This window comes from Capsella rubella, unplaced genomic scaffold (assembly GCF_000375325.1).
Source record: "Capsella rubella cultivar Monte Gargano unplaced genomic scaffold, Caprub1_0 scaffold_6, whole genome shotgun sequence".
NCBI classification, from domain to species: Eukaryota; Viridiplantae; Streptophyta; class Magnoliopsida; order Brassicales; family Brassicaceae; genus Capsella; species Capsella rubella.
This window is the reverse complement of record NW_006238918.1, coordinates 16,326,215-16,341,066: the sequence shown is the minus strand read 5'-3', so window position 1 is coordinate 16,341,066 and position 14,852 is coordinate 16,326,215. Positions and strand designations below refer to the sequence as shown.

At 35.9% G+C, this 14,852-nt stretch overlaps 3 protein-coding genes and 1 pseudogene across 3 annotated transcripts; all 4 read right to left on the bottom strand.

The window, feature by feature from the left end:
- Positions 1-987: 987 nt before the first annotated feature.
- On the bottom strand, positions 988-2,717 carry LOC111830131. Its single transcript, XM_023781480.1, has 7 exons — positions 2,593-2,717; positions 2,378-2,439; positions 2,188-2,259; positions 1,874-1,981; positions 1,725-1,763; positions 1,393-1,622; positions 988-1,293 (listed from the first exon to the last, which is right to left on the bottom strand). The coding sequence occupies exons 1-7, from the start codon at positions 2,681-2,683 to the stop codon at positions 1,095-1,097; spliced, it is 801 nt and encodes a 266-aa protein (XP_023637248.1). The 5' UTR covers positions 2,684-2,717; the 3' UTR covers positions 988-1,094.
- Positions 2,718-3,002: 285 nt separating this feature from the next.
- LOC17883257 (bifunctional protein FolD 4, chloroplastic) lies at positions 3,003-4,371 on the bottom strand. The gene is made up of 4 exons (XM_006288001.2): positions 3,837-4,371; positions 3,522-3,758; positions 3,257-3,424; positions 3,003-3,173 (listed from the first exon to the last, which is right to left on the bottom strand). Exons 1-4 carry the CDS (start codon positions 4,314-4,316, stop codon positions 3,003-3,005), a joined length of 1,056 nt encoding a protein of 351 aa, XP_006288063.1. The 5' UTR covers positions 4,317-4,371.
- A 489-nt stretch (positions 4,372-4,860) lies between these two features.
- Positions 4,861-6,768, bottom strand: LOC17883010 (bifunctional protein FolD 3, chloroplastic). The gene is made up of 5 exons (XM_006289743.2): positions 6,755-6,768; positions 6,080-6,270; positions 5,467-5,999; positions 5,219-5,386; positions 4,861-5,031 (listed from the first exon to the last, which is right to left on the bottom strand). Exons 1-5 carry the CDS (start codon positions 6,766-6,768, stop codon positions 4,861-4,863), a joined length of 1,077 nt encoding a protein of 358 aa, XP_006289805.2.
- A 217-nt stretch (positions 6,769-6,985) lies between these two features.
- On the bottom strand, positions 6,986-8,273 carry LOC17883857 (annotated as a pseudogene).
- Between the last annotated feature and the right edge of the window lie 6,579 nt (positions 8,274-14,852).

The window sequence follows — 14,852 nt, the reverse complement described above, 5'->3', positions numbered from 1 at the left end:
ACTTTGTTTACCAACTACGATTGGATAAACACCATACACACTGTGACAAGTGTCATAATTGTGTTTGGTTGGCATCATTAGAATTTTCATTGGACATTCGAAAATGAATGTTGCAAGTGCGTTGATTCTACCTCAGTCTGATCAATAAGGCTTTTGTGGAAACCAGCAGCTTGCTATCTCTGCAGAAAAATCATAACTGATTTGATTGTGGTACCATCGACACTTTTTCTGTTGGTTTTAGATTTATTTAAATCAAACAGACAAAACCTGTTGTAAAAAATGAATTCCACTTGCAGTGTTTTAGCGTTTGACGAACAACTGGCTTTATTATTTTTTATGGTCGAGGCTGCAATTTCTCCAAGGGTTCTAGTGTGCTTGTAGAGGTACAAGACAATCTGTGTCGCTGTTATGCCATGCTTTCCTTTCTTTTTTTTTTTTTTTTTTTTTTCTTTTTTTAAATCTTGGAAAGCAAGATAGGGTCTCTTTAGACTCAGCTGAAGCAGAGTTCTTGCGGAAGGTGTAATGGTTGAAAAAGGCGATTCAGGTTCTCATAAAAAGGGTGGAACCAGGTTGTCGACTGAACGAGAGTATTTGTGTGGTTTTTGAATCTTGTAGTTAGCTTAATTGTGAAGTTAGATGGGATTCATGTGGAGATGAAAGTTATGATATCTTGGTTAGAACGCGCGTTGAGCAAATTAAGGCATGTAAGCGAGGCTTGTCGGATATCTTGTGATATGTCAAACTTGCCTGTGAGAGGAGAGAGAAACAGTAACATTGCGGTTAGAGTGAAACCATTAATTAAATCTGTAGAGATGTTAAGCAAGAATCATGAGAAAGGCCTGTTGCTGATACTAATTATGAAGCTGCAACACTGCTCTCGGGAAGCTAAAGCAACTTCTTCATATTCCATGGTTCCATAAATTTAAGCATATATAAATTCAAACCACGGAATTCAAACGGAAGTTTTGCAACTAAATAGTACGTACAGGTCATAATATAAGTTTCTGATAACACATAAACATAAGAAAACAAGCTTTCATCTGGTGATAGGATATATAAAACAAGTAGCAGAGGGACCAATAGTGTTGTGGAGGCTAACACCGCCAGACCCTAGTTTGAAATCTTTTCATGCGGCGCTCCGAAAGAAAAGTACCACAATGTTCACACCCTCTAAAGTTGGGGAACCTGTAGGTTTCATGTTGATCTGCACGCAGAGTAAGACACCAACCTCCCACAGGACCTAGTCTTAATGCCTTGTCTACATCGCTCTCATCCACATCAATGAAAGCAAATCTGTAAAGAGAACAATCCAATTGGGTCTCAATCTCAAAGTTGGTTGAAAAAGTTAAAAAAAAAAAAAGTAATATATTGGAGAGGGAACAAGTGGCAAACCCCAAGCGAGCACCCGTTTTACACTCTATGGGAACAAAAACCCTGCTGACTTGGCATCCCAATGACTCGAAATGTTCCCTCAATGCGTTCTTCATATCATCTCTGGCACGATAGGTATCCAATCCCCTAGCTAATATAGTATAGTCGTCGTGGCCTCCATCCGAATCTTCAGTTTCAAAACAGCACTCATATGTTGCCAACTTCTCCTTTTTCTCTAGGGGTTCTTCCTCCTTGGTACAGACAACAAAAAGCAGATTACTTTGGAGTCAAGTCAGTAGAAACTAAATCAACAGCTATAAGTTAAACAAACATATGCACTTGAACATACCTACCTTGGATGCAGTATCAGGGGACTTGCTCAGTAACATCTCCTGCAGGTTTTCCATAGTTTCAGTCGTCAAGTCAGCAACAGAGACCACTAGCTAGCAAGTAACAAAAACTCTTACAAGTTATTAATTAAGTAAAAGAAACATATATATACCTTCAATGACATCCCCGGTAGATCAGTATTTCCCATGAGAAACTCCTGCAGGTTTTTCATAGTTTCAGTCATCTCTTCGACAGATTTCCTCAATTTTATCATCTCCTCCTGCCATTCAATATTACAAGGAAAAATAAATTACAAAAACTCATTAATGTCTGAACTATCTGTCTAGGGAAAGTGGTGTGAAATTAGGGAGCCAAGCATTATTCTTAGTTCAAAATTTTTCATTTCAAGTAAATAGGAGAAAACAACGTAGCACGGATCCCATCATGGATATATGAGTAATTTGGTATTTGCAGAATATATCTAACCTTCTCCTCAGAGGGTGTCTTCTCGAGTGTTTCCAGCTGCTTCTTGGGTTCCAAATCATCTTCACCCGTTTGCTACAGAGGAGAGTAAAAACACTACATAAGTGAGAGAAAGAGATAGAGGACATATACATTAAGTTTCTCAAGACAAGTAATTTAGAAAACAGAGAGATGACTTGTTAAGTTTTCCGACCTTTCTCTTAGATTTCTTCTTGCGTTTCTTCGGATTTACATCCGTCAGTAGCTCTCCCTCAGCTTAAGCATAAGAAGACAAAAAAAAAACAGTTGGAATTATCATGAAACAACAGTTGAACCTCACCAAACTAACTCCCATATATATGTTGTACAAGCAGATTTTATGGGTTAAAGTACCCTAGCTAGAGCAATAAAGAATCCCAAGTTTCTTACCTTTCTGCAAAGGCTCGGTGCCCTTGCCATCTTCTGCTTCAACATCGGTGGATGTGGAGCATCTCTTCAGTCTCTTGCCCTCCTTTCCCATGGAGATGATGAGTTGAAAATACCAAGCGGCTAGGTTTCGGGTCGAGAGAGGCAAGTTCACAATCTTAATGTTATACTTAAGAATTTATGTTGCACATATATAGGGTTTTAATTGTATGCAGCTTCTTATATTACTTTACTTTTACCATTTATATAATTTTTTACGTTTTATGATTCTTAATTAAAACCTATAATATTTTGTTTCATAGAACAAAATACCAATTACCAAAAAATAAAAAATAAAAAGACTAAAGAGAACCATTAATTAAGATATGTTTATTCTTAGAACTTAGAAGGCCAATAATCTTCTTGTAAGGTCACTAGAAGAAGTTGTGAATTCTCTTAGCTGATGTTAAAGTGTTAGATAGAAGCATGGCTATGGTCATTGGTCCAACACCACCAGGAACAGGCGTGATGGCTGATGCAACTCTGCAAGCCTCCTCATAGCAAACGTCTCCAACTAATCGATAGCCACGGGGAGCACTTGGATCCTGCAATTCACATTATGTCACATATAGGATTTTATTTCATCATCCATTATACTACAATATATATGTCAAAATCACCAACTCACCTCAACACGTTTGATCCCAACATCGATGATGACTGCACCTGGTTTTATCCAGCTTCCTCTGACCATGTTTGGCTTCCCAACAGCTGAGATTAGGATATCAGCTTGCCTTGTGATTTCTTCAGGGTTATTTGTTCTTGAATGGATAATGCTAACAGTTGCATCCTCCCTCTACAAAAACAAAACATATCAATAAAGACAAAACATGTACCTAACAATCGAATGTAAAAGGCGTCTTTAACAAGGCATCATCTCATGCATATATCACCTGCAGTAACAGAGCAGCTGGCATACCAACAATGTTACTCCTCCCAATAACAACCGCTCTTTTCCCTTTGATTCCAATGTTGTATCTATGCAATAACTCAATGCATCCTTTGGGAGTACACGGCACAAATAAGGGTTCTCTTCCACGCATGGCAAGTCGTCCAATATTTAGCGGGTGAAATCCGTCCACGTCTTTCTCTATACTAACCGCATTCAATATGTTCTGTTCATCCATATGCTGTAATATGTACACAAAGCTTCTGTAAATTACAGTTTATTTTCCAATAAAGAATATGATAAATAAGACTTTGTTTACCAATGGTAGAGGCAACTGAACAAGGATTCCATGGACACAAGGATCATTGTTGAAGCCTGAGACAGATTTTAAAACCTCCTCTTCTGATGAGTATTCAGGTAAAAGAAGTTCAAATGATTGAATTCCAACGGAGTCACAAGCTTTCTTCTTGTTCCTCACGTAAGTTGCCGATTCCTCATTCTCCCCAACAAGGATTACTGCTAAACCAGGAACCACACCGATCGATTCCTTCATTCTTGAAACTTCGGTTTTGATCTCATCTCTAATCTTTTTCGCCTCAGCCTTTCCATCAATTACAATCGCGGATGGAGAAGAAGAGGAGCGAATGGAGAGAGTGCAGCCACGGCCAGACGCAGTTGTCGGTAAGCTGAGTTTGCCGACACACGGGTGAGGGAGGAAAGTACCATTGCGGCCGTTCAAATGGATGAGACTCCGCCACATTGTGGAGGAGGAGAAATCGGTAAGCATCATTGACGCCATGTTTTTACAAGGCAAAACAGAGCAGTAGTCGTGGCTTCCAACTTAAGTTAGGGGTTTTAACAGAAATAAAGCACAACTGTTTCCAGATTAGAGAGATAGACTTGTAGAGAAAGATGTGTACTTATCCTAATTCCTAAACCCATTTAGGAATTATCTCTTGGACAATTAATAATAATACTTTTCATTTATATCATTTCAACGCCACTTTTTTTTTTTTTTTTTGGTTTTGACGTCACTTTAAACTGGTTTTTTTTTTTATCCTAATATGATACGTTTCGATTGCACATCTGGTATATTAAACTGTTATGATAGCAACAGATGGACGAGAAGAAGAAAATAAATGTTAGAAGACGTTTTCATATCCGACTGATATACATGCGTCTGTTTTCATAAAACCAAAAAAAAACAATAAAAAGGCTTTCAAAGACCAGAGCAAGGAAGCTAGGGTAAGATTTCTTTTATTTGAAAGGAAATTGTATTAACCATAAAGCAGAATAGGAATTGTTAAAAACTAATAAAGGCCAGCAGTAATATTCTTGTAACGTTACATGAAGTTGTGTTTTCTCTTGGCTGCTGTTAAAGTGTTGGATAGAAGCACGACTATGGGAAATACTCCTCTGTGACATTCAACAGAGGCGACGGCTGATGCAACTTTGGAAACCTCCTCATAGCAAATGTCTCTGACATCTCGGAAGCCACTCGGATCATTTCGATCCTGCAAATATTGATGACTTAGAGCATCATCAATGCAAGGTTCTTGCACTTAAGATTTACACATGAGAGGATCTTATATAAGTTACTCTCATGTGTAAATCTTAAGTGCAAGAACCTTGCATTGATGATGACCTTACTCAATTCTAACTGCATGCATTAGCATATAATTCCAAATATTGTTCACTTACCACAACTAAACTAGTCCAAACATTGATAACGACGGCGCCCGGTTTTATCCAGCTTCCTCTGACCATGTTTGGTTGCCTAAATCCCGAGATGATGATATCAGCTTGTCTTGTAATTTCTTCAGGGTTCTTGGTTCTTGAATTGATAATGGTAACAGTTGCATCTTCTCTCTGCCATTTACATAATACATCAAGCAAAAACAATTAACAAAAGCAATACATCTGTATTCCACAAGGTTTTTAATCATTACCTGCAGTAACAGAGCAGCTGGTATATCAAAAGTGTGACTCCTTCCGATAACAACAGCTCTCTTTCCTTTGATCTCAATGTTGGACCGGTGTAACAGCTCCATGCATACTTGTGGACTACGCGGAACGAACAAGGGTTCTCTTCCTCGCATAGCAAGGCGCCCGATATTTAGAGAGTGAAATCCGCCAACGTCTTTCTCTACATTAACCGCATTGAATATGTTATGTTCATCCATATGCGGTGGTAGAGGCAACTCAACAAGGATTCCATGGAAACGAGGATCATCGTTGAAGCGTGAGACATATTTCAACACCTTCTCCTCTGAGACATCTTTAGCTAGACGAACTACGGTTGTGTTGACTCCAGCGAGACCACCAAGTATTTTGTAAACTTCGGGGGAACCCCCAATAAGGATTACTGCTAATCCAGGAACCGCACCGATTGATTTATTCATTCTTGAAATTTCGGTTCTGATTTCGCGCATTATATTACATGCCACAGAGAATTCATCTATTACCATGGCGGCATGATCAGCTGAACAGAAAAAGAAATTATCTTAAAGACGATAACTGAAAATTCGTGCGCAAAAAGGGTAAAAGGTTTATAGTCTATACAAGAGGAACGAATGGAGAGAGTGCGGCCACGGCTGGACGTAGTGGTCCGTAAACTGAGTTGGGGGACGCACCGGCGGGGGAGGAAAGCACCGTGGCAGCTATTCAAGTGGATGAGACATGACGTCGGGAAGGAGGAGCAATTGGTAAACATTATCGACGCCGGTTTTTTACCGGGCAAAACGAAACAGTAGCTGCGGCTTCGAGCTTAGGTTAGGGTTCAACAAAAAAAAAAATTTATAATAAAGTAGAATTGTTAGATTTTAAGGAATGTGTTTTCTCCATTTCTTGTTACAAAAATGTACTAGTTGTAGAGAAAGATATGTACTTATCCTAAAACCCGTTATGTATCTCCTAGAATTAATATTTCTATAATATATCAAATCGTATTTGATACAAACGACGCCAACTAGAAAAGTAGATTTGTATCCAAACAAATTTATTCTTCTACGGGAGCACGTACGAAGTTATACAATTATGAAGATTTTTAAGCAGTTAAAATAAATAATACGCACGTAAATCTCGGATATACTACTAATGGTAATGGTTTATCATGTTTTGTAAATCCACAAAGAGAATTTATCCTTAATGATGCAGCTCGAGAACCAAGATTGGATTTCTTGAACAATTTGAAACAGAGTGTCCTGAAACTTTCAGAATCTGTAACATGGGACACACCCCTCTTTTAACATGGTTTCCGTATTCGATAAGTTAAACTAGTTCTAGATCAAATAACAGTAACAGAAAGACAATGTTTAAGGTAAAAATTTATGTGACTTAAAAAGTTTAAAACTACATGTTGTTTTGTTTCATAGAACAAAAAAAAAAAAAACTAAAACTACAACAAAAAAAAAATAAAACCATTGGCTTCCAAAAACAGAGTAAGATATGTTTAATCTTCTTGTAAGGTCACTGGAAGTTGTGAATCCTCTTAGCTGATGTTAAAGTGTTGGACAAAAGCATGGCTATGGCCATTGGTCCTCCTACACCACCAGGAACAGGAGTGATGGCTGATGCAACTTTGCAAGCCTCCTCATAGCAAACGTCTCCAACCAATCGATAGCCACGGGGAGCACTTGGATCCTGCAATGCAATTCATGTTATGTACATGAATGTCACATATATATTGGATTTATTAGAAATTCATCTATATATCTGACACTACCATATGTCAAAAATGTCCACTCACCTCAACAGGAGTGGTCCCAGCATCGATTATGACTGCGCCTGGTTTTATCCAGCTTCCTCTGACCATGTTTGGTTGCCCAGCAGCTGAGATTATGATATCAGCAAATCTTGTTAATTCTTCAACAGTCTCCGGGGTTGTTGAAAGGAACATGGTAAATGTAGTTGCACCCTCCCTCTACATTTTACAAACATACCTCGATAAAGAACCAAGTAGCTAGCCAACTTATAATAATCCAATGGCATCGTCATATATTACCTCAAGTAATTCAGAAATCGCGAGACCATCAAGGGAATACCCTTCGACAACCAAAACGGGTTTTCCTTTTATTTCAATGTTGTATCTGTGCAACAACTCGATGCATGCTTAAGGAATACATGGAACATAAAAGTCAAGCATTCCAAAAGAATATAGTCCGTCAACGCGTTTCTCTGTACTAACCGCACACCATATGTTCCCTTCATTCATATGCTGCAAATTGTACACAACAACAATAACTGTTTAGTTAAGAATATGAAGATGATGATAAGAGACTCTGTTTACCGATGGTAGAGGCAACTGAACAAGGACTCCATGGACGCGAGGATCATCGTTGAAGCCTAAGACATATTTCAACACCTCTTCTTCTGATGAATCTTCAGCTAGACCAACTTCGAATGAAGTCATTCCAACGGATTCACAAGCTTCCTTCTTGTCCCTCACGTCAGTTACGGATTCCTCTCTATCCCCTACACGGATTATCGCTAAACCAGGAACCACACCGATTGATTCCTTCATTCTTGAAACTTCGACTGTTATCTCCTCTCTAATCTTTGCCGCCACAGCTTTGCCATCAATTACTATTGCGGATGGAGATGAAGAGGAACGAATGGAGAGGGTACAGCCTCTGCGGTCAGAGGCAGAGTTTGGCCGATACACCGTGGAAGGAGAAAAAACACCTTTGCGGCTGTTCACATGGATGAGACGCGACGTCATGAGGGAGGAGCAATCGGTAGATATCATCAACGCCATTTTCTAACTTGGCAAACTAGTCGTGACTTCCAACTTAAGTTAGGGTTTATGTATTTTCTTGTTCTAAAACGTTTCTGCAAATTATACATATTTTATACGAGATTAGAGATAGAATTGTTACGAAAGATATGCACTTATCTCCTAGAAATATAATTAATATTACTTCTCAATTAAATCACATTTATACACGACTTAAATACTGTATAATGGTTTATAAAATGCTAATTAGGAATTCAAAGAATAATTGTTCATGGACACATTGCTTGTGGCCTGTGGGTCATTAAGTGGTGGTATTTCTACAAAGGTAATATAGCTATTAATTTTACTTATTTACCCTCTTTTTAAAGTCTATAACAAGTGATTCACGTTGATGAATATTGATTGATTAATTGTTTACTTTATCTCAACATTTTTTAAGTAAGGCTTCAAATGAAAAAAAAAAAACGAATGGGAAGGTTGCAAGATGCAAAAGTTATGGACATTCAGCTGGGCCTTAAGATTTTGGGCCTAGCTTATCTACGTTGCATAACAGTTTCATTATTTGACCCAATTACTTGACGTCTTGCGTGAGATGTGAGTTGGACTTCATATCCAAATGTGTCAAGTTCATCATCATGGTTAGATTAGATCGGAGAAGATGGACGGCTCTGGCCTCCGGTCAAATACTTTGAGACGAACTCATGGGCAAGAGCGTTGAGATCACCATCCTCTTCCGCTGGATCTTCCAGTCCTATCAATGTGCTAAGGTCCACTGACCCTCTTGAGACCTCTATATTTTCTTTTCCTTGTTGTTGTTGTTGTTGTGGCATACAATGAATGTGTGACGGCGAGGAAGACTGTATATACATTGCTTTTATTATCGACTGAAGAAGCAATGAGTGGCGCATTAAATGAAGAGGCTACTTCTGTCTGTGAATTGTTTTGAGGATTCGGCGGAAGAAGGCGCTGTAAGCTTGTGAGTTGAGTTTGTACGTAAGCCAACTCCGCCTGTAGATTCATTACCTTACCTGTACGTTCACATACAACGTGACGTTTAATGAAATTCTAAAGATAACATTAGTTTACTACTTAATTACTTAGAGTATCTCCAACAAGGGGTTCATAACAAAACTGTTTACAAAAAAGAAAATGAAAAATATCAAAAACATAAGAAAGAGAAAGTGCAGAGACTCTAAAAGTTCACTATTAACATACGGTCTCTTCCACTATTTGGCATCTAAAACACATATGATTGGTTTAGTTTTTTAAAAAAATTAAATTTTAATTATATCTTTAAAATATTATTATTTTGTTATTTTAAGAGACCAACTAAACAGCTTACCTTTGGAGATGGCCTTATATAGTAGTATCATTGTATTTTTCCTGTTTGTTGTTCTATGGATGCTATAAATAAATACCCAAGTACTCATTCGGTTGACAACATTAACTAGCTAATTAATTACAATTTATAAGTCTTTGCATAGAATTGTCAAATTGTTATGTTCAAGCGACATACTAATATTAATGAATGTAACCATAAAATAAAGAGTTTGACAATTTGACTTTCTTTAACACTGTTTTCGGCAACCGAGTCATTGGGAAGACGCACATTTTATAGCTATTTTCAAATCCATCTTCGATAGTAGAAGAGAGTGAAAGAGAGAGAGCTCAGAAAACCCAGAAAGCTAAAAAAGAACATTATTAAAGTCGAGAAACCAGAGCAAATCCATCTTAAGTTTTAATCTTATTCAGAAACAAGAATAAACTAGAAGAAAACACAAACACAAAGTCAAGTTTCTTAAAAAGCAACAACAAAATTAAAATTTTATTCCCACAGTGAAGTAACTTCTGATGTACTCTCACGTGCGTGGCATGCGACATCCCCTGAAAACTCGAAACCAAAATGTTTGAGCAAAATGCTGGTACGGTGATAAGGAGATAAGAGATTTGGAGGGCTAAAAGATATTCTCACAGATTCTGAAACAGGGGATTTTGTATGGTTGTTGAGAAAAGAATGGTACCTCTCTTTCACGTCTAGAATATTGCAGCATCGAGAAGGTTGTACAACAACATTCCTATTTGAGAGGATTAATCTTTTCAGTAGTTGTTGATGTTCTCCAAAACAACCCCTGGATTGAAGGGTCTCCGTTGAATTGTTTCAAGGCAGCAATGATGAGGTCTTTGGGGCTATCCAGGTCAAACTTAGCGAGAAGGCAGCGAATTCCAGTTTCAGCGCATGCTTCTATAATGTTCAACACAAACCTAACATGTTTACCCTCTTGGCCGAACATAAGAATACCGAGGCCAGGAACTCTTCCGGTTTGCTCTTTGTATAAGCTTACTCGATCAGAAACTTTCTCTATGATTTCCTTGGCAAGAATTTTGCCATTTATGAGTCTAGATGACTCCATAGACAGTAGAGGAGGCGACCCAGAGAAATCAAATGGCTCATCACTGGATGAGACTTTGCGAACAACACTAGTATCTCTTTTGACCAGACCAAAGCGACCCCAACTACCTGGCTTAGAACTGACATAAATTGAGCTTTTCACACTCGAAGTCAAAGCTGGGATTCTGGAGCAGGTATGGTTGGGAAAACCAAAGGGCACCATCATAGAGCAAAAGGCCATGAAAACAGATCTACAAAATAAAACAACGGCCAAACAAGAGGAACAAACCCAGATCAAAAAGAGAAAAAGGCATATAGAGTGGGACAGGAGAAGTCTCAAAAAGACTACAACCTAATCAGAAAACAGCTACGGTGGCTAAATAATCAGATAAACACTACCCTGGCTAAGCTAAAATGTGCGCATCAAACCAAAACCAAAGAGAAAAAACAATACGGTGGCTAAAACTAAACGGCGACAATGTGCGCTACATGAGTCACAAAAGGGTGATCAAAATCGCGAGAATATAGAGAGAAAGAGAAATACTCACTTTAGACGATTGAACCGCGTTTGTTTTCCGGCGAATCTCTCAGACGAAGCAGAGTAAGAAAGGCAGCCCTATATCTAAGTTTCCTCTTACATTATGCCACGTAAATGCTGACACGTGTGATCATCGCTCCTCTTCCTCTTCGATGGCAGCTTGCATTGCATTTGCTTTTTGCTTTTTTTTTTTCAACGTAAGGTACTCTCCAAGCAGCGCACCTTTGGACTGAAACTTTTTTTTTTGTTTTTTAGCGAAGATGATGAACAAAGATTGTTTGGCCGTTGGTTTGAATGCATATGGGCCTAAACCAATTTAAACCCCGGTTCCAATAGAACTCAACCAACAAAGCAAAGCCTCTGAGGCGTTCAGAATACTCCATTTCATCCCTTTTCATTATGTATATAGTTATTATAATAAAATCAAACAAGTAATCTTCTAAATCAACCATTAATAATTCGATAACAAACAAAAATAAGATAATAATTTTTTCCTTTTTTATATAAAAAAACTCCTATATGATTCCAGTAATACTATAAAACTTAGAATTGTATAAACTAGCAATATATACGTATACATGTAAGAAAATTTAGTGAAATATGTCTCCATTAATTTTTGTTGAAATTCATTTCTAATATTTTTATTGTATGGAATTCATTTTGGTGTTCTTTTCAAGATATCATAATTGTTTTTTTTTTCCTTCTAACTAATATTGTTTAGTTACAATGTTGAAATTTTAGTTTGAATATTTCAAAAGATATTACCAAATTAGGAAAATCTCTCTATAGATTTCTCAATTTTCATGGTCCCAACATTACTAATTTATAGAGGTTAAAATATGGTATGAAATAATCATGTGATGTGGTATCAGAAATAGATGAATAAATAATGCCCATATGTAACTAAAAGGAGATTAATCTAGTCCTCCAAAAATGAAGATTTTAAAATTGAAGTAATACATGTAACTTGGATTTTAAGAAAATACGTTAGAATTTGTGTTAATGATCTACCTCTATTGTTTTACTTTGGTTGTTTAAAGCGTTTTGCTTCCACTTTTCACTGGATATTTTAATTATACTGATATGGTTATATATCTATGAAACATGGACAAAAATGGTAAGTATTAACTGTACAATAATTTTTTTAACTGAACTGCAAATGTTAATATACCAATGAGAGAATTGAAATGTGAATATCCTTTATCTTATAAATCACAAATCACCTAACCAATAACAGCTTGCCACATAAATTTTGTTTTACAATAAAATAAAATATTTGATTTTAAACAAAACGTAAAAAGATTTTTTTTACCACCAGATATATATATATATATATATATATTTTATTTTTATTTTTTATCAACCAGATAGATATTCATCTTCCCACATTCTCACGATTGTTTCAATCTATATATATATATAACTAACCACTTTCTCCACGATTTTCTTTTTTTGATATAACAATTTCATCTCCTATATAAAGAGTAGATAGTAACTGCTATCTGAAATAATTTTTCTCACCATATGCATGATGTCCCTTTTTTGTACGTAACCTAAACTAACTCGCTTCACGGGAATTTGAAAGAAAGAAGATAAACACCACCATCTTTTTTGATTCAAGGTAATGTATCTTCATTTTCCTTTTATGTAGTAACTTTATTTAAGCTGATAGTTTTTGTGAAGGTGTGCCAATAATATATATATATATGATTCTTTCTGCAGATGAAATAGAGCTATCTCTAAAGTCAAATTTATGGCAGATTCTATAGCCTCCAATCATATATTTTCCTTGGTAATTTCCTTTTATTTTGTGTTAAGAGAAAATAGTTTCAAACATTTAGTTATAGTTTGGTATAAATATCAAAGTAATCTTTTGTTTGATTTTAATTTTCAATACATTGACAATTTTCATAAACCATAATTCATCATCAAATATGAAGTTTTGGACGTCATTTAGATCATGAGTTAAGCTTCAATTCATGAATATTTTTCTCTCATACACATTCTTTGTTATTACATTATACATAATGTCAAAATCATTCATTGGGAAACGTATGTTCATTGTAAAATTGCAGATGGAAGAATCTTTTTTTTGCGAAGAGAGAAGACCAGCAACAACAGCTTATCAATATTCGTAGCTGAAAAATAATAGTATTTGTTCACGTAAATTCTTTTTCCCAGTGTGTTATAAAACCAAAAATTCAAGTGAATAATTAGTAGAACCGAGAGAAGCTCAAATGAACAATAGCATGTCTGGTCGGATAAGAATTTGTTGCAACAAGGGTTTGAAGCAAGGGATAATAATAAGTTAAGTCAAATAAAAATATATTTTAGTTAGAAGATACAATATTATTCGTTATGCCAAATAAAAAGATATTTGGTTACAAGAAAATTGTACTGTAAATTTAATTATGTTTGCGTTTCTTAGTTTAATTGTTTAAAATAGCTATTATTTTCAAAAATTGCTGAGTTGTACGTAATTACATGACATCAATAAGAATGTTACCGTGTTAGAACTCAAAATTTGTCACCTCTAAACCCAATATTTTTCAGTTACTTAAAAGAAGTGTACTCTGTGACGTATCGACTTATAGGCGGATAATGTTCTTTTCCTAGACAAATAAATTATTTTAGCTCAAAACATTTCATTCATAAATCATAATATCGAATTTTACCGAGCATAGATATAAATTCAAACGTAAATCAGTGTAGTGTCAGTACATGGTAAACTATTGAACATTGTTAATTTCTTTTACTTAATAATTATTTTTGAATATGAACCCGTACGTAGTACGGAAAAAAGACTAGTATTACTTATAAATTGCAAATGTTTTATTTTTATTTTTTTTCAAAAAAGAAATGCATTTCCTACATTAATATTACTAATTGCACGATAGATCATAGATCACAAATACATAAGTTATATTTTCCCAAGATAAAGTTCCCATGATCTCTATAAGTAATGGATATAGTTACTTGATATTTATAATATGTGCTTCCCTTATACAAAGCTAGGGAGCATAAACAGCCCAAAATATGACATTGAATACAACTTCTTGTCGCTCTTATGCATTCACTTTTTAAGGGCAATACAAACGTACGATCTCACATTCTCACCTATGGTCGCCATGATTCTCCAGACAAGAAGGCAGTGTGAACTTTAAATCAGCTTGAAACGATATATATATGTCAACCCACATAAGTCACCTGATGGGGCTTAAACGTACATGAGAAAGTGGAATTCATAGATAGATGAGACAAGTCACTGGTCATGGATTTATGGGAGACAACGGTTTTAGGTTAAAACTTGTCTAGGAAGAGGCGTTTTACAAATTTTAGAATTAAGGAACTCGTGAATGAGTTTCTTTCAAGCCTAATCAAGATGACGTGAGATTTTTAAAGTGGAGTTAATGAGTTTACTTGTTTTACAAATCTACAATTTACAATACCTCCAAAAATATATCTTTTACCACCGAAACAATATGCTCTACCATCCTCTAATATGTCTCTCAATATTAAAACCCACTTTCTAGTCTAAGAAGCTCTAGTACATCAATTAAGGGTTTAGGGAAAGAAATAGATATTTTGTTATAGAAAAGACCATATCTCTTTTATAAATATATATATATATATATATATATATATATATATATATATATATATATATATACTA

Coding starts and splice junctions, on each gene's coding strand:
- LOC111830131 (XM_023781480.1), bottom strand. CDS start 2,683: ATGGGAAAGGAGGGCAAGAGACTGAAGAGATGCTCCACATCCACCGAT. Junction 1,982..2,187: donor AGACACCCTCTGAGGAGAAG/GTTAGATATATT, acceptor ATTGAATGGCAG/GAGGAGATGATAAAATTGAG. Junction 1,764..1,873: donor TACCGGGGATGTCATTGAAG/GTATATATATGT, acceptor GAAAACCTGCAG/GAGATGTTACTGAGCAAGTC.
- LOC17883010 (XM_006289743.2), bottom strand. Junction 5,387..5,466: donor CAGCTGCTCTGTTACTGCAG/GTAATGATTAAA, acceptor TGTAAATGGCAG/AGAGAAGATGCAACTGTTAC. Junction 5,032..5,218: donor TTTGGACTAGTTTAGTTGTG/GTAAGTGAACAA, acceptor CAATATTTGCAG/GATCGAAATGATCCGAGTGG.
- LOC17883257 (XM_006288001.2), bottom strand. CDS start 4,316: ATGGCGTCAATGATGCTTACCGATTTCTCCTCCTCCACAATGTGGCGG. Junction 3,425..3,521: donor CAGCTGCTCTGTTACTGCAG/GTGATATATGCA, acceptor TTGTTTTTGTAG/AGGGAGGATGCAACTGTTAG. Junction 3,174..3,256: donor TTGGGATCAAACGTGTTGAG/GTGAGTTGGTGA, acceptor TGTGAATTGCAG/GATCCAAGTGCTCCCCGTGG.